This window comes from Leucopleurus acutus (assembly GCF_964270905.1).
Source record: "Leucopleurus acutus genome assembly, chromosome: 16".
In the NCBI taxonomy this organism is placed as follows: domain Eukaryota; kingdom Metazoa; phylum Chordata; class Mammalia; order Artiodactyla; family Delphinidae; genus Leucopleurus; species Leucopleurus acutus.
The window spans coordinates 71,736,359-71,757,541 of record NC_139158.1 but is presented as its reverse complement, the minus strand read 5'-3'; the positions used below and the strand labels follow the sequence as shown (position 1 = coordinate 71,757,541).

The following is a 21,183-nucleotide window of genomic DNA, read 5'->3' as shown; positions in this document are numbered from 1 at the left end:
TTATTTTTTTATACAGCAGGTTCTTATTAGTCATCAATTTTATACACATCAGTGTATACATGTCAATCCCAATCGCCCAATTCATCACCCCCCACCCCCCCCCGAGGTGCACAGTCTTGACAAACGTCTACACCTGTGTAACCACCAGCATAGTCAAGATACAGAACGTTTGCATCAACTCAGCAAGTTCCCTTGTGCCCCTGCACAGTGGATCTGTGCAGCGGATCTGCTTTCTATCACCATAGTTTAGTTTCTTCCAGGCTTTCATGTCATTGGAATCATATGATTTGTCTCCGGCTTCATTCCCTTGGCATGTTTTTGAGATCCACCCATGTTGGTGTGTGTTTCAGTAACATGCTACTTTTTATTGCGGACTAGTATTCCATCGTGTGGTTGAGCGCAGTTTGTTTATCCATTTTCCAGTTAATGTCCAGTTAATGGACAGTTAATGTCCAGTTAATGGACATTTGGGTTGTTTCCATCTTTTGTTGTCTCCCAAAGAAGCCGGAAAACAGGTATTATTTTTCTACTTTCCAGGTAAGGAAATTGAGAATCAGAAGAAGTAACTTGGTCAAGGTTCCCCAGCTTAGATGGTGTTGGAAACCAGTTTGTCTCTCTCTGTGTTTCTTTCTGTCCCCCTGCTTCCCACACAATGTGGCCCCATGTGGATGAACTTGGAAAATGGAGCGTAATAGTTTTCTGTCTCCTCACATTTTCATCCTTTGTACCACACTCTCATTTCTTTATTCTCTACACTTGCCACATAATCCCACTTCCCCACTTGAGTCAGACCTCAGTTCAAATCCCAGTTCTGCTTCTTCCTCACTGTGTGACTTTGGGCAAGTCACATAACCTCTCTGAACATCAATCCACCTAAGAAATGGAGACCATATTTGCATCTTCCTTTGCGAGGTCATGCCCAACGCTCTCATCTCTCTCTGTCTCTCTCCATTTCTCTTTGGCCCTGTTACAGTTGATATTCTCTGATCGTTGGTTTTTCGTGGCTGGTCATTGAAGGGAGGTGAGCCCTGCTGTCCTCTCACCCCTGGCTGTTCCTGCCTGCCGTACTGAGGGGCCAGAAGCACCAGACACCCTCCCCAACAAATTAAAGCAGAATTTCAGGTGGCAAGGCCCAGGGATCTGTATTTTATCTTTAGCTTCTCACATGCAGCCAGGATTGAGAGCTGTGGGCTCAGAGCATGAGTTTTGGGCATCAGATAGACTTGGGTTTTGATCCTGCTTCCTTGGTCAAGTCTAGTAACTTCTCAGATCACCAACTTCCTCTCCTGTAAATTAGCATCTGCATGAGACCCACCTCACAGGGTTGCTGGGAGGTGTAAGTGAACCCCCCGCACTGTACGTGATCCTTGATGAGGTCTGTTCACACACAAAGGGCTGGGGCTGGGTAGGCGCGGGACCCTGAGCTGGAGCAGTCTGTGCTGGGAGGGGCCGGGCCGCGTGGAGTCATGGGGACTCACTGTCTTTGCCTCCAGAGTCACAGTGCCCCGATTCCTAGAAGCCCAGCATCTCAAAGTGAGGCCAAACCTTAGAGCCTCCTCACCAACATGTCATTGACTGATGGGGCAACTGAGCCTGTAAGAAAGGAAGAGAGTCACCCAAGGTCACACAGTGAGATGGCGTCTCTGGACAGGTTCAAGCCAATCAATCAGCAAATATTTCTGGAGCACCTCTATGTGCCAGGCACTGTCCCAGATGCTGGGGATACATCAGAACAGAAAACAGGAGAGATCCCTGCACCCACAAGGCTTCCATTCTAGCAGGGGAGGAAAAGCAATAAAGCAATAAATATAAATAAATAAGTCATATGGTATGTCAGAAGGTGATAAATGCTATAGAAAAAAAAGAAAAAGTAGATCACGGATATCTTGGTGCTTGTGGGGACACAGGCAGACTGTAGTTTTAAATAGGGTGGTCAGGTAGTCCTCAGTGAGCAAACACTTGAAGGATATAGGTAGGAAAAGAGTTCCTGGCAGAGGGAACAGCCAGTGCAAAGGTCCGAATGGGAACATGCCTGTCAGGTTGACCTTAAGAGTCCCTTACCAGCCATCCTGGGTATTTGTTGTTAAGCCATTTGGTTCTTTTGGTTAACCAGGGCAGCACATCAGCTTGTGTTTAAAACAGCGGCTCTGAATTTCCCCCCTCCCTTCAGTGAACATGATGTGTCAGGCCCTGTTCTACATACAAAAGGCACAAAGACGAAGGCAGAGAGATGGCTTTCAGTGGTGCTGCTGCGGAGAGACCAAGGAGGTAGAACAGCTGTGTGTGGGGGTGAGGGAGGTGTTGAGTTGGAGATGCTGTGTAACATCTGGGGGCATCCATCTCCAAGGCAACATGTGGAGCTGCAGAGGGGAAGAAGTTGGGGATATATTCAGGAGAATCTGCAGGACACAGATGGCAGTTATAAAAACACCAGATGATGCAGTCACCCAGGGACGGTGGGGAGGAGGTTTTGGACGGAGCCCCGGGGAGCACAGCCTGTTAGGATGGGGGTGGAATACGACGATATTTTGTCACCTTTGTATCAGCTTGTTCATACAACTCAGGTGACCTCACACGCTAGCATAACTTTGTAAAATCACATCACACATATCTCTTCTTTCTTAGTTCTTCAGCAATATTAACTCATTTAAACCTCCAACAACCCTACGAGGTAAGAGGCAATGGTTACCTGTTTGACGGGTGAGAAAGCTGAGCCTCAGAGAGGTTAAGTCACTTGCCCAGGGTTACACAGCTAGCAAGGGCAGAGGCAGGGTTCGGACCCAGCAGCCTGGCTCCGCAGTCTGTGCTCCTAACCATTGCTCTGTGCTGCCTCTCTATTCACGTCGTGGCCACATGCACAGATTCTATTTCCCAGGAGATCAGGTATTCATACTCATGGACATGCAAGGCCTTCTTGTTACCAGCTTCCTGTACACACCATCTTGCGTACACGTCATCTTACACGGTCTCAGTTTCATTAATGCGCACAACTTCACACACTCACTCAGCCTCGAGTGTCTCAGATTACTTTGTGCTTTAACACTCAGATGGCCTTGTGTACTCAGACCTCACACATACCCATAATGTCACCTCCACTGGGCACTCACTCCAGTGTGTACACACTGCATCATACACTCATGAGCTCACAGAGGCAAAGGACACCAATAGGCACGTTCCTAACAGTCTCCTCTACCCATGGCCTTGCACAAATACACACTCGCCTGTGCCCTGCAACATTCACACCGCTATGCAAACTCACCGTCTTATCCATTCATGACCTTGGACTTTCACGTCATCTTGCACACTAGGATAACCATGCACACGCATTCAACCTCACATACTGACAGAGCCTTGCCTGCTCACAAGTTTGCACTCTTTGATCCTCTAGTAGTCTTGCACCCTCACTCAACTTTGCCTTTCCTGCATACTTAAGACCTCAAATGCTCTCATAACCTTATATACGTTCCATGCTCACGTGATCTCGGTCACCCTCTGTGCACACACTGCCTTGCACACTCAAGCTTCTACACTCACACAAATGCAATATTCACGCTACCGCACAAACTCACTGTTGTACCACTCGTGCTCTGGCACATTCATTTGCTCTGTGTGATTCCAAATCTGTGCACACTCACAGAGCCTCATCTGCTCACACAACCTCACACTTAAGACGGACTCACTCAACCTCACCCGATTTCGCACAGTAAAGATCCTGGCGCATTCCCACCAACAGAAATACTCACACCGGCCATGCAAACTCCTTCCGGCCTGTCTGCTCGTGTCCTGGCATGCACTCCCGGGGCCCCGCCTTCCCGCACAACTTCACACACCAACACTCGGCATCACACCACCTCACTCCATCTTGCACGCTCGTGGCCTTGCCACGTTCCCACCGACGGAAATATTCACACCACTACGCAGACTTCTGGCTTGCACGCGTTTGTTCTCCCACACTCGTTCACGCAACCTCACACGCTCGGAGCCTCACAGGCTTTGGTCACTACACCCTCCCTGCCCCGCAAGGGCCTGGCCCGGCGCCCCCGGGGGCCCCGTCCGGCCGCCCCACTGACCGCCCTCTCCTCGCCCGCAGGGACGTACCAAGGCCAGTTCACCAACGGCATGCGCCATGGCTACGGCGTGCGCCAGAGCGTGCCCTACGGGATGGCCGTGGTGGTGCGCTCGCCGCTGCGCACGTCGCTCTCGTCCCTGCGCAGCGAGCACAGCAACGGCACGGTGGCCCCGGACTCGCCCGCCTCGCCGGCCACCGACGGCCCCACGCTGCCCGCGCCCGCCATCCCGCGCGGTGGCTTCGCGCTCAGCCTCCTGGCCAACGCCGAGGCGGCGGCGCGGGCGGCCAAGGGCGGCGGCCTGTTCCAGCGGGGCGCGCTGCTGGGGAAGATGCGCCGCGCCGAGTCGCGCGCGTCCCTGGGCAGCCAGCGCAGCCGCGTCAGTTTCCTCAAGAGCGACCTCAGCTCGGGCGCCAGCGACGCCGCGTCCACCGCCAGCCTGGGCGAGGGCGCCGAGGGCGCCGACGAGGCCGCGCCCTTCGAGGCCGACATCGACGCCACCACCACAGAGACCTACATGGGCGAGTGGAAGAACGACAAGCGCTCGGGCTTCGGCGTGAGCGAGCGCTCCAGCGGCCTCCGCTACGAGGGCGAGTGGCTGGACAACCTGCGCCACGGCTACGGCTGCACCACGCTGCCTGACGGCCATCGCGAGGAGGGCAAGTACCGCCACAACGTGCTGGTCAAGGGCACCAAGCGCCGCGTGCTGCCGCTCAAGAGCAGCAAGGTCCGCCAGAAGGTGGAGCACAGCGTGGAGGGCGCCCAGCGCGCCGCCGCCATCGCGCGCCAGAAGGCCGAGATCGCCGCCTCCAGGTAGGACCCCGGGGGCGGGCGCAGATGGGTTGTGCCCCGCTTGGGGAAGAAATCCTGAGCCAGGGCAACCTGGGAGGCCCTGTTTCGGCTTCTTTCTCCATCAGGGGCTCCTCCATGACTCTGTATAGAGGACTCTATATAGAGGGTTCATTGGAGGTGCTTCGGGATCTCATCTATTGTCCAGACATCCATCCGTCATCCATCCACCCATCCATACACTCAGTGACTCCCATCCACCCATTCACCCAACCCCTACCTTCACTTTTAAACCTTACATTCACCCAACCGTTATAATATCAATGCGAACAACCATCTCTCTACCCACCTATCCACCCAGCCCCTTAACTTCCTGCTTACTCATTCAACCACCCAGTCACCCATCCAGCCACCAGCCATTCATCCAACCACCCAGGCACCCATTCAACCACCCATCCATCCCCTCATCCCCAGCACCCACTTTCACTCAACTTCTCCCATCCACTGAACCACCAGCCATCCTATTCAACCATACATCCATTCACCCAGCCACCTTCATTCACCCAGTTACCTCCATTTATCCAATCACTGCATTACCCAGTCATGTTTCCATTCACCGAAACAACATCCACTCCCACCCACCTAGCCAGCCGTCCAACTCTCCATCCATTATGCATGCATCCAACCGCCTTCATCACCCAACCATGCTTAGATCCCACAATCCATCCACCTTCCATTCACTAAACCACCTCCACCCACCCATCCGCCAGCCCTGCATCCATCCGCCCTCCATCCATTCAGTACCTACCCTTTCATCCATATTCAAGCCCCTCTATGTCTTTTTATTGTACTTCAGAAAAAGTTCCAATGTTGCCTTCAAAGCTTTATAACACCTACTGTGTGCACGGCACTATTTTAAGTGGTTACAGGTATTGACTCATTCAGTCTCCTTAACAGTTTTATAATATTGGTACTATTTTTATTTCCATTTTACAGATGAGCTAAATGAAGCATTGAGAGATAAGGTGACTTGTCCCAAATCACCCAGGTAGCTAGCGGCCAGGTCGTAGGTGGTTCCTCCCCTCCTATCCAGCCTCATTTTCTACCACCCTTTCCTTGGACCTGGATTTTTTTCTCTGTACCAGTCACACTGGCCTTTTTTTTTTTTTTTTTTTTTTTACACTGGCCTTTTATTATCCTTCTCTGGTTCTTCCTGTCAGAAGGCTTTTTTTCCTCCTGGTTCCTTTGCCTGGACTGCTCTTCCTTTCTCTTGCTGCCCCCTTAGTGTCTATTCCTCCTTCAGAGCTCAGGTCAAGCTTGACCCCCATAGAGAGCTGATGAGGCCCAACCCCCCATCACAGGCCACCTCTCACTCAGCTGCGTGGATGTCTTCTTAGAACATCTCACAGTTGCAACTTTATGCTGTTTATGTGATTTTCTTTTAACCTGATACTTATAACGAGCTTCCTATGAGCCAGTCACCACTCTGAGGTCTTTACATTCATTAACTCATTTAATCTTTACAAGATCGTGAGGGGGTAGGTACTATTAATATTCCCATTTTGCAAATGTGGCTGAGCTGCGGGGACAGCAGAGGGTGAGGCAGGACAGTGGTGACAGGTACTAGCCTGTCCCAGTGACTGTAGCCATCCTGCTGGCGGCTCAGAATGAAGCGGGCTGGAGGCTTTCGCACTGTGGTCTTCAGGATTAAGCAGACCGAGGGCCAAATCTTGGCCCTACCATCTTTTAGCTCAGACCTGGGCAAATCAGTTTGCCCGTCTGAACTTCCGTTTCCCCGTCTGTGGTGCCGCCATTGCTTAGTTGTACGTTCTTGGCTAAGTCAACCTCAGTTGTCTCATTTATAAAAATGGGGTTGGTCTGAGAGTTAAGAAACATAGTGCAAGTCCAGTGGTTCACAGCCCTGTCATGGCATGAGGTCCCTTGGAAGCCAACTTTGAGATGGAGATTAGTGTGCAGGAAGTTTACAGGATCCCTCTCAGGATCAACACCTGTGGCGAAGGGAAGGTGGCAGGATTGGGCGGAGGGAGATGCCGGGCTGCTGTGCAGCCTCCACAACGCATCAGCCGGCCGCAAGGGGCAGCCTGCAGTGCAGATGACCTTCAAAGTTATCCCAAGTTGAAGTGAGGGAGCTGGACCTTTACACCCTCTGCACTGGATGCAGGCTAACGTCCAGAAAGGGGCGTGACCTGGGGCTGGATGGCTCTCTTCAGCCACGGGCAATCCCTGGACAGGATTGACAGCGGGCAGCAGTCTGAGCAGCTGGGTTGGGGGCAGGGGGAGGGGAGAAATAAATCCTTGGTTCTGAAGGGGAGACTGGGTAGCAGATCCCATTGTCTACTACAGTGCTGGCCACCTAGCAAGGACTTCATCGATATTACTAGTCATTGTCATCCTTCGATGAATTCATTCTACAGATGTGGAAACTGAGGCTCAGAAAAGGAAGACGATATGTTTTAGCCCACCTGACAAGCGAGTGAGAGAAGCAGGGCTTCAGCCCCTGGCTTTCTGATTCCAAAGCTTTAACCAGCACATTTTCCCACTCTAAACGTTGTAAACTTTAAATTGTCATGAACGTATGCGTAGTTAGTATTAAGGCAGAAAGAAGGTGTGGGTAATTTTCTTAAGACTTCTTGGTTAGGGGCAGAGCCAGGCTTGTGACCAGGCGATCATATAATTTATTGTCCAAACTTGGACACTTTTATGAGTAAAAGGGGGCACTTTTTAAAAATAACACTTTTATGTTGTACTGATTTTAGATTTACAGAAAAGTTGCAAAGATAGTACAGAGAGCTCCCATATACTCTCCGCCCAGATTCCTCTAATGTTAACTTCTTTCATTACAGTAATACATTCATCAAAGCCAACATTCATACCTCACTGTTACCTAAACTCCAGACTTTAAGGTGGTGTCTGCCAGGTGCTTCTACTATAAAGTCACCATTTTCCCCTTTCCCTAATTTAATCTTTGGAACACAGACATCAAGTTCAGCCCACATTCAGGGCGGAGAAGGGTCTGGAATTAAGCTCTACCTTTTGGAGGGGGAAGTATCCACGTACATTATTTGGAATCCTTCTGTACGGAAGATTTGTCTCTTCTTCCAAATGGAACATTTAAAATTATTATGCCAAGTGTATGTAGTTACGACAGGTGTAAGCCAGGACTGTCTGGGGCCACCCTGGGACACAGCAGAGCTTAGATTACGTAAGAGCTGAAGCTCTTGATTTGGAAGACCAAGAGGTAGCATTCTGGCTCTTCTACTGAATTGCTATGTGACCTTGCCCAAGTTGCCTCACCACTCTGAACCCTGGATCTTCTTTCTTCCTAGGGTTTTTTGGGGGAGTAGATGAGCTAATGCCTGGCACAGAGCAGCCAGCAATAAAAGCAGTCATTGCCATCATTTAACATGTTCGCTTTTAAAAGTGAGGAAGTGGAAGCTTGGAGAGAAGGAGGGATTCCCCCAAGCTCTCCCCTGCTGGGGGCAAACTCTTGACTCTCTCTGCCCCTTTGCTTTCCCGGTCCTTCCTGCCAAGGCTATGCCCTTGAACATGAAGGTGTTGAGCTGCCTCCGAGAAGGCTGCCAGGCCCACAGCTGGGCACTGAGTCTCTGGAGTGAGAAGGTGGTACCAGCTTCCTCCGCGCGGTGCCACTGGGAGGGGAGTGTAGGGGAGATTTGGATTCCTCATCCTGGATGCCCACGGGGCTGGTGGCATGTGGGGGGCAGCTGCCTGACTCGGTTTTAAACTCAGATTGAATTTCCAATTCAGGTCATCTTTGGGTTAGGAGGAAAAGCAGGGCTGTCTTTCTCCTGGGGGCTTTGGTGAGTATTCGGGCTGCAGAGAACAGAAAGCCTTCCCAGCAGCCTTCAGGCCCAGGCAGGCCTAGGGTTTCTGTCTATTGTGGCCTCAGGCTCCTTGTCCTGGGCTTACATGGAAGCTATCAGCTCAAAGTCTAGGATCAGGACAGCTTTCCCAGGGAGGAGGGGAAAGCTGAGAAGTCTCATCCCCTGAAGTGGGCGATGGATTGAAAATGATTCTAGATCTGTGCTGTCCAATATGGTAGCCACTAGCCGTATGTGTGTGTCGAGCTCTTGAAATGTGGCTCATGTGAATTGAAATGTGCTGCAAATGTGAAACACACACTGGCTTTCAAAGACTTAGTAAGAGGGGCTTCCCTGGCGGTGCGGTGGTTAAGAATCTGCCTGCCAATACAGGGGACAAGGGTTCGAGCCCTGGTCCAGGAAGATCCCACATGCCGCAGAGCAGCTAAGCCCGTGCGCCACAACTACTGAAGCCAGCATGCCTAGAGCCCATGCTCTGCAACAAGAGAAGCCTGCACACCAGAATGAAGAGCAGTCCCCGCTTGCCGCAACTAGAGAAAGCCCGTGCGCAGCAACAAAGACCCAACACAGCCAAAAAAAAAAAAGGCTTAGTAAGAAAAGAATGTAAAGTAACCTAGTAATAATTTTTTATATTGATTACAGGTTGAAATGATTATATTTTAGATATAGTGGCTTATGGGCTTCCCTGGTGGCGCAGTGGTTGAGAGTCCGCCTGCCGATGCAGGGGACACAGGTTCGTGCCCCAGTCCGGGAAGATCCCACATGCTGCAGAGCGGCTGGGCCCGTGAGCCATGGCCGCTGAGCCTGTGCATCGGAGCCTGTGCTCCGCAACGGGAGAGGCCGCAACAGTGAGAGTCCCGCGTACCGCAAAAAAAAATAATAATAATAATAAATAGATATAGTGGGTTAGAGAAAATGTATCATTGTAATTAATTTCACTTATTTCTTTTAAATTTTTTGTATGTGGCTACTAGAAAAGTAAAAGAAATTACATGTGTGTCTCACGTTATATTTTTCTCGGACAGTGTTGCTCTAGACCCATTCAGGGCCCTAAGGAGATAGTCCAACTCCTTCACTGACCAGATGGGGAAACTGAGGTACAGAAAAGGACAAAGAGATACCCATAGTCACTGAGTGATCAAGGGGGGAGCTAGCTTCATGGTTCCTGATTTTGTGACTACGGACTGTTTTTGTAATGCCTTTAAGGTCGTGGATACTGGGCTGTGGAGGGAAGCTGGGATATTTGGGGAGGTGGCTAAACTTTTCTGGTTGTCATGACAACACCCTGATAAATGGCTCCCTTCTGGAAGGAGCACAGGGAGTGGTTCAGAGTGGGGCTTTGGCTCTGCCTCTTGCTGGCTCAATTTCATCTTCTCTCCAGACTTTAATTCTTTCATGTCTAAAAGGAGAATAATGGTATCTACCTCAAAACGTTTTCACAAGGGTTAAATCAGAGACTGCATATGCAGCACTCAGCACAGGGCTGGAGGCAGGACTCAATGAATGTTAGCTTCTCTTGTCATTGTCTAGGATTCTTGTTGTTATTGTTGTCATTGTGCCCCTGCAGCAGAGGCAGGGGCTGGCCTGCAGGAGATCTCAGCTGCCCCAGGGTGTGAGGCTTGGAACATCTCAGGTTTTTGACCAGGGTGGCATCAGTGTGGCCCTGAAAACAGGACCCCCTGCATTGGTCTGTCCTCTGCTCCAACACCTCCCCACCCCCATTTCAAACTACCCCCCCACCCACAGACACACACCCAGATTGACCCTGGAAATTCCCAAGTTGAATGCAGGGGTTAGAGTTGGCTTTGTGAGTTGCTGGGAGGTGAATTTCTTGGGTAAGTAGCTAAGAGCTTGGGTTATGGCATTGAACTGACCCAGGTTTGAATCTGGGTTCAGCTACTTACAAGCTGTGTGACCTTAAGCAAGTTACCTCACCTTCCTGTGTCTCACTTTCCCTTTCAGTCAAATGGGAATTATGTTAATTCTCTTTCAAAGTACTGTTGCAGAGAGTAAAAGAGATAGCCCATGTAAATGGATTTTGCTTTGAAGGCATGCAAGGAGATATACGCTGTTACAATGAATCCGGTTACGATGAATCATTTTGTACTGATCTGAGTCTCCCTGAGAATGATATCACCCCAAGGGAAGCCTCTGTCTTCTCTCACAGTGCCTACAACTGTTTCCCAAACTTGCATCTTGTGCATGCCAGAGTCCCAATTTTTGCTATATCCATGTATCACCTCTGCTTTCCAATTTAATCTCTATCTTTAAATCAATTTACTTCAAAATATGTACAATTATTGAAAAGGAAGACTTTCGACTCCCTGTTGAAAGTGAGAGACCCATAGCATGGGAAGTTCTGAAAGCAGAATGATGTTATTCAAGTCTAAGGTCAAACTATTAATTCCAAAGATCCTAATCCTGAAGACTGCTTTCTTTTTGCTAAAAAGAGACATTGACAAGAGATGGACGGGTCTGAGAAACCTGTAGGCACCTGACTGAGGTTTGTCCTTGACCAACAAGAAGAATGGTCTGATGCTATTTCAAGCTGCGACTTCACATCTGCCCATTTCCAGCACCTACAGGGTGTGCAGACCATCCTGGGGAAGAGGGTCTGGCCCTAGGCTAGGTCAAGGTAGGTCTAGGTAACTGCCCATGTTCGAGCCTGTTTAATTTTTATTTAACAACAATCCAGGTAGTCCTTATTTCTAGGAGCCAGAAGGATTCTAAGTACCTTACATATATTAACTCACTTAATCCTCAAAACAACCCTATGAGGAAGGTACTATTATTCCCATTTTACAGATGAGGAAACTGAGGCACAGACAGGTTAAGTATCTCAAACAAGGTCATTCCTTTGAGTAATGGCAGAACTGGAAGTTGAGACCCCAGAGCCAGGAGACCTGGTTCTAGAATGGTCTTAACCGTGATCTGACCTTTGGCTGGATTTCTTTCACAAACATTGATTAGCACTTACCCTGGGCCAGGCTTGTGCTGGGGCATTGGTCACCCAGTGGATCCGCATGGCCAGCATCCTCTGGGGACTCACAGCCTAGTGGCCAAGACAGAATGGGATTTGACACAGTCAGTGGTGGGTTAGAGGGACAAGTGAGCAAAGAGTTACTAACTGCCCCAGAGGTGGTCTGGGAGATTCCCTGCAGGTGATGGGTGACTCTGCTTAGGAGTTTGCAGATGGAGACGAGGGAGAGAAAGGTCATTCCAGGTGAAGCCACAGAGGTAGGAATGTGTGTGGTTTGTTTTGGGAGCCATGAGTCATTGGCAGGGCTGGTGTGGGTGGGGAAAGAGATTAGAGATGAGCCCGGGAAGGCAGCCTAGCACCAGGTGAGGATGGCTTTGAATGCCAGGTTAAGGAGTTTCGAACTTACTATGCAGCAGGCATTGTTCTAAATGCTTAGCTAAATTCACTCATCTAATTCTAACTGTGGCACACAGAGATTGTTAAAACATGCTCCAAGTCACATAGCTAGTAAGTGATAGAACTATAATTCTGGCCCCAGAGTCTGATCTTATCCAGGATAGTTTCTGCCACTTGAGATACAGTGAACTTCTCTCTTTCCTCTTTTTTTTCTTTTTTTACATTGTTCAGAAAAACATACTTGCTAAAATTTAAGGAAATTCAGAATAATAGAAGATAAAAAGCAATAAAACCCCTTTTCTACTTCTACCTCTGTTGCACCTCTGAAGTAACCATTGTTAACAGTTCACTTATAGCATCCTTCCATTTACCTATTCTGGTTTGTGTTTTTCTTTTTTTTTTTTTTTTTTTTGCGGTACGCGGGCCTCTCACTGTTGTGGCCTCTCCCGTTGCGGAGCACAGGCTCCGGACGTGCAGACTTAGCGGCCATGGCTCGCGGGCCCAGCTGCTCCGCGGCATGTGGGATCTTCCCGAACCGGGGCACGAACCCGTGTCCCCTGCATCGGCAGGCGGACTCTCAACCACTGTGCCACCAGGGAAGCCTTTCAGCTTGCTTTTAAACTTAATATGTTTTGAGATCTTTTCATCTTATGCACGTACTGCCTTAATCTTTTTAACGACTGCATTATATTCCCCAGTTCGGATGTACCATGATTTATTTAGCCAGATCTCTCTTGATGGAGACTGAAACCATCTCATGTGTTTACAATTACAAACGAGGCTGCAGTGAACATCCTTGGCCCATATTCTTGCTCGTGAAGCTGGTTAAAGGGATGGCTCAGCCAGGTACCTTATCCTATCAGGGATATTTGAGCAGCAGCAGAATGCATTGGAAATATAATGCCGTTAGCCCAGGTCTTGGCAAGGGACTGACTCTTGACGTTCACGGTCAAAATGTAAATTCTGTGTTCTCCCCTGACGAGGTCTATGGTACCCTTGAGTGGATTAACACAAACAAGCAAAACTCCAAATCACCCCTGTCAGAGGTCCCACCGCCCCTCCATAGTTTTTTAAATAGATATTTAAGAATAATCGTTGCAAGGCGTGTCAAGTCATTAGCCTGCTGCGGTGTCCCCATGTCTCTGCCTGTCCCTGCTTGCACAGAGGTACTTTTAGGGATTAAATTCCTAGAAGTGGAATTGCTGAGTCAAAAAGAATGTGCATTTTAATTATTAGCAGAACCCCAGTTAATCTCCAAAAGGGCTGTACCAGATTCATAACCCCCATCAACCATGTACAGTTGTGCGAGGGCGGTTTTCCTCACACCATCACCGACACCATGATTATCATTCTTTTGCATCTTTGCCAAATTGTTTGAGGACAGTCAGGTGTTCCGTGAACCCAGTGATCACCGTCCACTGCCCAGGCCCACAGAGGCAAAAGTTTTCCCTTGTTCTGTTTCTGGCTCACCTCCAGAGGTGCTTGAATATGCGGTTCCACCGGGTGGATTAAACTCTCAGGGGGTGGCCTCAAAACGTTGGGAAGGCCCCCAGCCCCGGATTCCTGCCGCCCATCACATCTGTCCTTCAAGACCTGCCAGATGGACAAAATCCCTTTGCTCCCAGAGACCGAAGACTGGGATGAATGGAATTTCCTGAGTTGTCAGAGCTGGATTCTCATGATATACATGAGGCAGCTGTGACTCTAAGGCTGTGACTCTGAGCCGAGTGGTCTATGGAGAGAGAAGATCTTGCCTGGGTCCCTGAAAGCGGGAGATATTCAAACTGTGAGGCAGTGTTTTTGGGGGAGGCAGGCCTTCCAAGCTTGGAGAGGGGAGAAGCAGAGAAAAGACAGCATCACTCCCATCAGTCCTCAGAAAAAGCCAGTCAAAGGACATGGCCCAATGTGCTCATTTTATAGATGGAGAAACTGAGGCCTAGAAAGGGAAAGCGACCCAGAGAGAGGAGCGTGGCCGGGGGGCAGAGTGTGGGAGGCTCTTCTGAAACCTCAGTTGGTTTCGGGGTCACATTTAATAGGTCATCCAGGAAGAGGACAGGCCTCTGGGAGGTAGAAAGGAGCATTTTATCTCCACCAGCCCCAGCCCTGTAAACTGTGCTTTCAGTCTGACTCTGGAACCTTTCCAGCTTGATATTTCAGCCTAAACAGCAGTCAGAGAACAGACAGGCAAACAGCCTGCACCTTTGCGAGAAAAATTCCCCTTTCCTCCAATGCCAGGGTTTCCCCATGTCCCAATGGAAGGTCTGACCATGTGAAGCCAGTGCTTGGCCCTGACCGTGGCACCTGAGCTGAGCCCCAGCAGTGCCAGGGACTCGGGGGTCATCACCAGAAGGGCCTGGACACAGGGTGTTGGGATAACGGTAACAGAGAGAATAATGGTGGGGACCATAGGGTAAGCGCTTGAGGCCTCAGACTCAGGGTCAGGCTGCCTGCGTTCTGGTCCTGGACACTTGCTAGCCTTGCAGGCAAGTGACTTCCCCGCAAACTTCCTGTCCCTCCATTTCTTCATCTCTAAGATGGGGATCATGAGAGGTCCAGTCTTGGGCATATGAGAGGATCAAGCACTTGGGGGGCCGGGCACAGGTCAGGGCCCTGTTCTCACTGCTGGGTACCGGGCTCTGTGCTGATTCCCTTTATATGCATCATCTCATTTAGTCCTCATGAGGGAGGTGCTACCTATTATATTAACCCATTTCACAGATGAGGAAACTAGCCCAAAGTCCCCAAGTAACTGACACAGCAGGGCTTCAAATTCTCTGATCTGGACTCTACCCCCTTAACCACTGCTGGAAGAGAAAGTCTTTGAGCTCCAACATTTTAGGTTACTATCCTGCCAGTCTGATATTCTGTGCCTTGACCTTGGTGCCTGGCCATGCTTTTGAAAGCATGGGGAGGTGGAGAAATTGAAGTTCGAATCCCGCTGTTTCTTGCCAGCCTCGTGTCCTTGGTCTTTCCTGAGCCTCACTTTCCTCGTCTGTAGAATGGGGACAGTAACAGCCTGGCTCACTGTCGTGATGAGGACTAAATGAGATGATGTGTGCAGAGGATTTTATGTGGTCTCGGTGCTCGGTAAGGAGAGGCCAGTTTTATCATCATTCTTCTTACCCGGAGAGTCAGGTGGGTGGAACTCGGAGAGAAGAGCAGGCATTTCCTCCAAGCTTCGTCCTTCCCCAACTGCAGGCTGTTTCCCTCCCCTGGGTTTCCACAGCCCAGTCCAACTTCCACTTGACTTCCTAAATCCACACCAGTGAGTCCCTGCCATTGGGAGAGGAGTTAAAAATAAAGCCCAGTCTTTAAATCCTTCAAGTAAACACCCAGCTCTCTAAAAATAGCGCCTTTGTAACTGGTCTCTGGAGCCAGGTGGGGATTGCGGGATGGAAATTGGCGAGGCTGGTTCTTGCTGACAGGTTGGCGGGGGCCAAGCCTCTACATCACCCCGCCTTGCTGCCGAGCGTCTGGGCTTGAGGGGCAACCAAGGATCCCTTAGAATCTCCAGCCTCTTCTCTCCAGCCCAGAGCTGGCCACCAGTGCCTCTCACTGCCCCGCTGTAAGCGCCCCTTATCAGCTCTTTCTGCCCTAAACTCTCCATGCAACAGCTGGAGTGAGATTTTAAAATGTTAAGCGTGACCACGCCACTCTAGTAAGCAAAACCTTCATGGCGTCTTCAGTTTGGTTTCCCCTGAAAGCAGAGCCTGAGACAAGGATTTGGGTGCAGGAAGTTGATTTGGGAAGTGACTCCAGGAAGGAGGAGGTGAGAGGAAGTGGATGGGTAGAGTGAGACAGGGAAGAAGGAAAAGCCAATATAAATGTGTGTTATCGAGGCATCGCGGCAGCCACAGGGACTGGGCTGGGCTGGGACCTCAGTACAGAACACACCCGAGATTGTGAACCTGGAGGATGGGGCAGGGGCGGGGGTGGTAGGTGGGCAAAGCATTATCCACTGGCTCCAGTCCCCTGTTCACTGAAGATTTCCCCCAGGGGCATAAATCCACTGCACTTCCGGGTGTGCTTGCACTTGGGGTCGGGGTGAAGGGGCCTCTTGCAGCATTGAGAGCAGGCTCTGGGTAGAACTCGGGAAGCTTGGGTGGGACCCTGGCAGTACCAGGGCATCTTCCTGTACGTGGAACTGTCCTGCAAAGCAATGGGTGAAAGTGGGGGTAGACTGAGGGGCTGTGATGTGGGCAGCAGGGGTGTCTGCCCTTAGGAGAAATTTCAGATTCCCCTGCCTTGGCCCCCAAGACCCTTCCTGTCTGGCTCAAGCTTACCACAACAGCCCCATCTCACGCCAGTCTCCCTATCACTCACCTCCAGCCTCAGTTCCTCCAAAGGGCCGTTCTCTTTCCTGCCCATGGTCCTTTGCACGTGCTATTCCATGTGCCTAAAATGCTTTTCCCTTACTCTTGATCTTGCTAGCACCTCGTTTATCAGGCCTCACCCCGCTCAAATGTTTCTTCCTCAGGGAAGCTCTGAGCTCTTTCCTAGTCTGGGCTCCCGGTTATATGTTTCCTGTGTGCCCTGGCCTCACCTGCCACCCCGACAATTGTCCCTACTCATTCTGTCTTCCCGACTACTTTGTATACTCCCAGAGGATGGCAACCCTGTCGGCTGCGTTCACTGCCAGGTGGCAGCACCCAGCACGGCACCCAGCACGTATGTGGGGCTCAGGAAGCATTGCTGAATGACTGATGTTAGGTCTCCAACATCTCGTAAGGGGAGGCACCCTCCATTTGACTCAGTTAAGCTTTCAATCACATTCAACAAATATGTACTGAGCACCTACTGTGTGCCAGGGAGTGTTCTAGGCACTTAGGGAGGAAAACTTCAAGATCCTGGCCTGCATGGAGTTTACATTCTATCTGGGGAGACAGCACAGCAGACATAATAAATAAATTTTAGAGCACATGGGAGGGGGCAGATTGCCTTTCTAAATATGTGACATGAAGGAGTTGAATCAGTTAGCCAACTGGGTACCTCGGGGAAGAGCAGCCCAGTAGAGGGCAGAGTCAGGAAAAATCTCCAAGGTTGGCATGTGCCTGGAATGTTCTAGAAGCAGCAAGGAGACCAGCGTGGCTGACGTGGACTGAGATAAGACGGTAGTATAAGAGGCCGGAGAGAGTGCAGAGGTGGGAAGGGGACAGGTCGCTGCCAATGTGGGAGCCACTAGCTACATGTGGCAATTTATTTTTTTATTATTATTATTTTTTTAATATTTATTTATTTGGTTGCGCTGGGTCTTAGTTGCAGCAGGCAGGTAACTTAGTTGCGGCTCACCAGCTTCTTAGTTGTGGCACACGAACTCTTAGTTGCAGCATGCATGTGGGATCTAGTTCCCTGACCAGGGATCGAACCCAGGCCCCCTGCATTGGGAGCACGGAGTCTTACCCACTGCGCCACCAGGGAAGTCCCGACACATGTGGCAATTTAAATGGAAATGAATTGAAATTAAATAAATTAAAAGTGCTCTTCTTCAGTCACAGTAGCCACATGGCAAGGGCCCCATGGCTACCGTGTCGGACGGCACAGAGGTAGACCGTTTCCCTCCTTGTTGAAAGTGTTGTAAACCCTGCCTCGCTGGGGCCTTGCGGGTCACTGTAGGGCATCAACCTTGCCATACATAACTGGGCACACATCCTGGGGTCCTTTCCTCACCTCTCAAAGTGGGTATGATAAAAGTACGCAAGGCCATCTGGTTCAGCGCCGGCCAAGGTCAGAATGCCTTCCCCATCATCCTTGCCGAACGGCCCTTCGGTCACTGCTTCTGTGTCTCCAGGTGTAAGAAACTCACCACCTCTTGAGCCAGTCCAGGCCCACTTTGGACAGCTTTGGCTTTTAGATTTGCTCAAACTAGGAGAATGCTCTGCTGCTCTGTCTCTTGATTCGTTGGTCCCAGTTCTGCCCTCGGGGACTCTGTGGGTTAGAAACGTGTTCAGCTGCAGGTCACAGAACCTGTCTTAAGCACTAGGCTTATATCTTCTCACAGAAGATCAGAGAGGCAGTGCCAGGCTGACGTGGCAGCTCTGAGATGCCCCGGAGGACGCCCCCCTCTGTCTTTCCCTCCTGCTCTGCTTAGAATGTAGTTTCTGTCCTTGTCCTCAAAGGTGGTCACAGCGCCCCTAGCTTCACCTCCACATCCAGGGCAGAGGTCGGAATGCGACATCTCCTTCTCCACAGTGGGTCACATGGCCTTCCCTGAACAAGAGTAGGCTTCTGTTAGGAGGAAAGAAGGAGAGAATGGATATTTCGTGAGCGGTTAGCAATGCCTGCCCTGGACGTCCCTGCGGAGATGTAAAGATTGTGATCTTAGTGCCTCTGAGAGTCTTCACTGGCCTAAACGTCTCCAGCCCCTTTCCTCAGCCCCTGTTTTCAAATCTCATCACTTTCTCCATTTTCCAGGTGGAGAAACAGAGGCACAGACATCATTTAGTGATCGAGAGCATGGGTTTTAGGGTCATATAACACTGTTTCTTTCAACAGGTCACTTCCCTGAGCCTCAGTTTCCCCAACTGTGGAATATGGTGGAAATTAATAGAGTACTTACTGGTGAGGGTGTTGTGAGGGTAAGATGAGATAGTCCCGTCAAGTACTAGCCACAGTGCCTGGCACACAGCCATCACTCAGTAGTGGCAGTTGTCATTTTTATTATTATAACTATGCTTCCTCTTGCTTCAGTGATTCCTTCCAGTGTTGATGAATGAGGAACCAGAGACCGCAGACGGTGGGAGCTCTCTGCCGGGTCCCCTAGGTGTTTCCATTGTCCCAGCAGTCACCCCAGGGAGAGCCTGTCTCCTCTCGTCTCCAGAGGGGTGTAGAGTGGGACCACAGAGAGGAGGGAGGGGCTGCAGTGAGGATCCGTCTCTAAAGCCACCTTTGGCCAAGCACATCCCTCGTGAGGGCTATCACATTACCGCCCATGCGCTCGCCCCATCAGCCCCGGCTCCGCGCCACCCTATCTGGGAAGGGGGTATTACCCCAAGGTCACGGCAGCCCACTGCCAGCCCCGTAACCCCACAGGACTTGAGGTAGCTTGCCAGAAGCCTGGCCAAGGACAGGGTCCTCTGAGCTCTGACCCACCAGGTAGGGTCAGAAATGCCACAGGTGGGTCCTTTCGGTGAGAATTGGTCAGAGGTTCACCCGGGCAGCCCCCCACGCCTGTAGGGCCCAGGCATAGATAGTTTTTCCCTGGGCACCCCAGCTGGGGTGGAAATAGGGACCAGCAGCCCTCATTAGTTCTTCCTTTACATTTTTAAAAGGTCCTCACAGTTAGACAAAAATGTGAAGTTTATCTTCTTTCCCTGTTGCCCTCTGGTTGCCACCTCCACCCCTGGTCAACTGTTACCTGCAGTTTTTTCTTTTCCTTCCAGAGTTACTTTATGCTTATATTAAGGTGAAACTTAATATTTGACCTACAAAACAGCAATTTCGCGTGGTTCCACCTAATGTAAGCAAATGCAGAGATTCCTGTTTTCCTCTATCTGCCACCAAAGGTAGCATATTATACATATTCACCTGAACCTTGCTTTTTTCTCTTTGCTGTGTGTATATATCAGAGAGTTTTCCAGATCTTTCCAAATAAAGAACTTTATCCGTTTTTTTTTTTTTTGGCAGTACGCAGGCCTCTCACTGTTGTGGCCTCTCCCGTTGCGGAGCACAGGCTCCAGACGCGCAGGCTCAGCGGCCATGGCTCATGGGCCCAGCTGCTCCGTGGCATGTGGGATCTTCCCGGACCGGGGCACGAACCCGCGGCCCCTGCATTGGCAGGCGGACTCTCAACCACTGCGCCACCAGGGAAGCCCAAAGAACTTTATCCGTTTTAACTCCCACATAGTATTCCATTGTATAGCTGAATCATCATTTATTTAATCAGGCCCCTGTTGTTGCACATGATTGTTTAGGTAGTTTCCAGAACTTTGCCATGTGAGATAAAGCTGTACATTCATTATTTCACCCATGGATCAGTATATCTGTAGAATAAATTCCCCCAAGTGCAATTAGTGGTCAAAGTCTCTCTGTAGTGGTTGTCCCTTCTTATCTTCCCATCCACATTGTAGGAGGGTGAGAAGGCTGCCCCGACGTGCTGAATGATCCTGTGCAAGTCCCTGCCCTCTGTTGGTCTCCGTGTCCTGGGACACTGAACCGTCCTTGCCTTGTTTTGGGGAAAAACAGAGACCCAGAATTGGCTTTTTGCTTGGCCTTTCCCACACCCCAGCCACATGCACATTGTTACCACGGCTTCTTTGGGAGATGATTTCAGCCCGGACCAAGGCCAGGGCAGCCTAGTGCGGTCAGCACAGAAGAGCAGGCAGAGGGACCAGCATGGGCAAAGGCACAGATGCGTGACCACGTGGGGTAAGGCAGCGTTTCCCAAATGCCAGTCACTGATGTACCTTCCCGAGCTGTGCCACAGCCATGTACCCTCTGGATTATTATTTCCTTACTATTTTAAAAAACCTTAACTTTCTTAAGCCTAAATTTATTTATTTATTGGCTGCACCTCGCGGCTTGCAAAATCTTAGTTCCCCGACCAGGGATCGAACCTGGGCCCACAGCAGTGAAAGCGCCGAGTCTTAACCACTGGACCACCAGGGAATTCCCTAAATTTATTTTTATAAAGCGTCTTTAGGTCATTACCATAGATAGAAATGCAGTGTTACGTAAAGAGAAGTTAGTGGAAAAAACAAAAACACAACCAGACAATACCAAACGAAAACCAGAAAAACATACGCACAAGAAAAAGAGAAAAATACAGTGAAGCAAAACATCGTTAAACCATCCCCAGTGCGGCTGCCTACTAAAAGCTCAGATCAAGGCTGATTGCTGCTCTGCTCTCTCTCTGTTAGAAAAAAATGGAATATAAGACTCACTAAAGGTATATAAACATTAAATGAGACTTTCTCATTGAAGAAATCAGGATGGTTGACTTTGAATCTTAAAGGAACAATGTTATCTGATGAATGTCCTGGTACCACCTTTCATTTTCCGTCCTGTCAGTAGTAAGCTTTTGAGTCATTGGCCTGAAGGACAGATTTCTCCTCTCCCTCTTTCCAGAGCCTGAAAGGGAGGGAAAGCCAGTCTT

General features: G+C 50.1%; 1 protein-coding gene across 1 annotated transcript in view; it reads left to right on the top strand.

The window, feature by feature from the left end:
* JPH2 (junctophilin 2) overlaps positions 1–21,183 on the top strand; it is a gene marked incomplete at both ends in the record, with an annotated part of 57,419 nt that overhangs the window by 19,731 nt on the left and 16,505 nt on the right. The window contains one exon of the mRNA XM_082857648.1: positions 4,091–4,880. Within this exon, the coding sequence (XP_082713774.1) occupies positions 4,091–4,880 (790 nt within the window). The remainder of the gene's footprint in view (positions 1–4,090; positions 4,881–21,183) is intronic.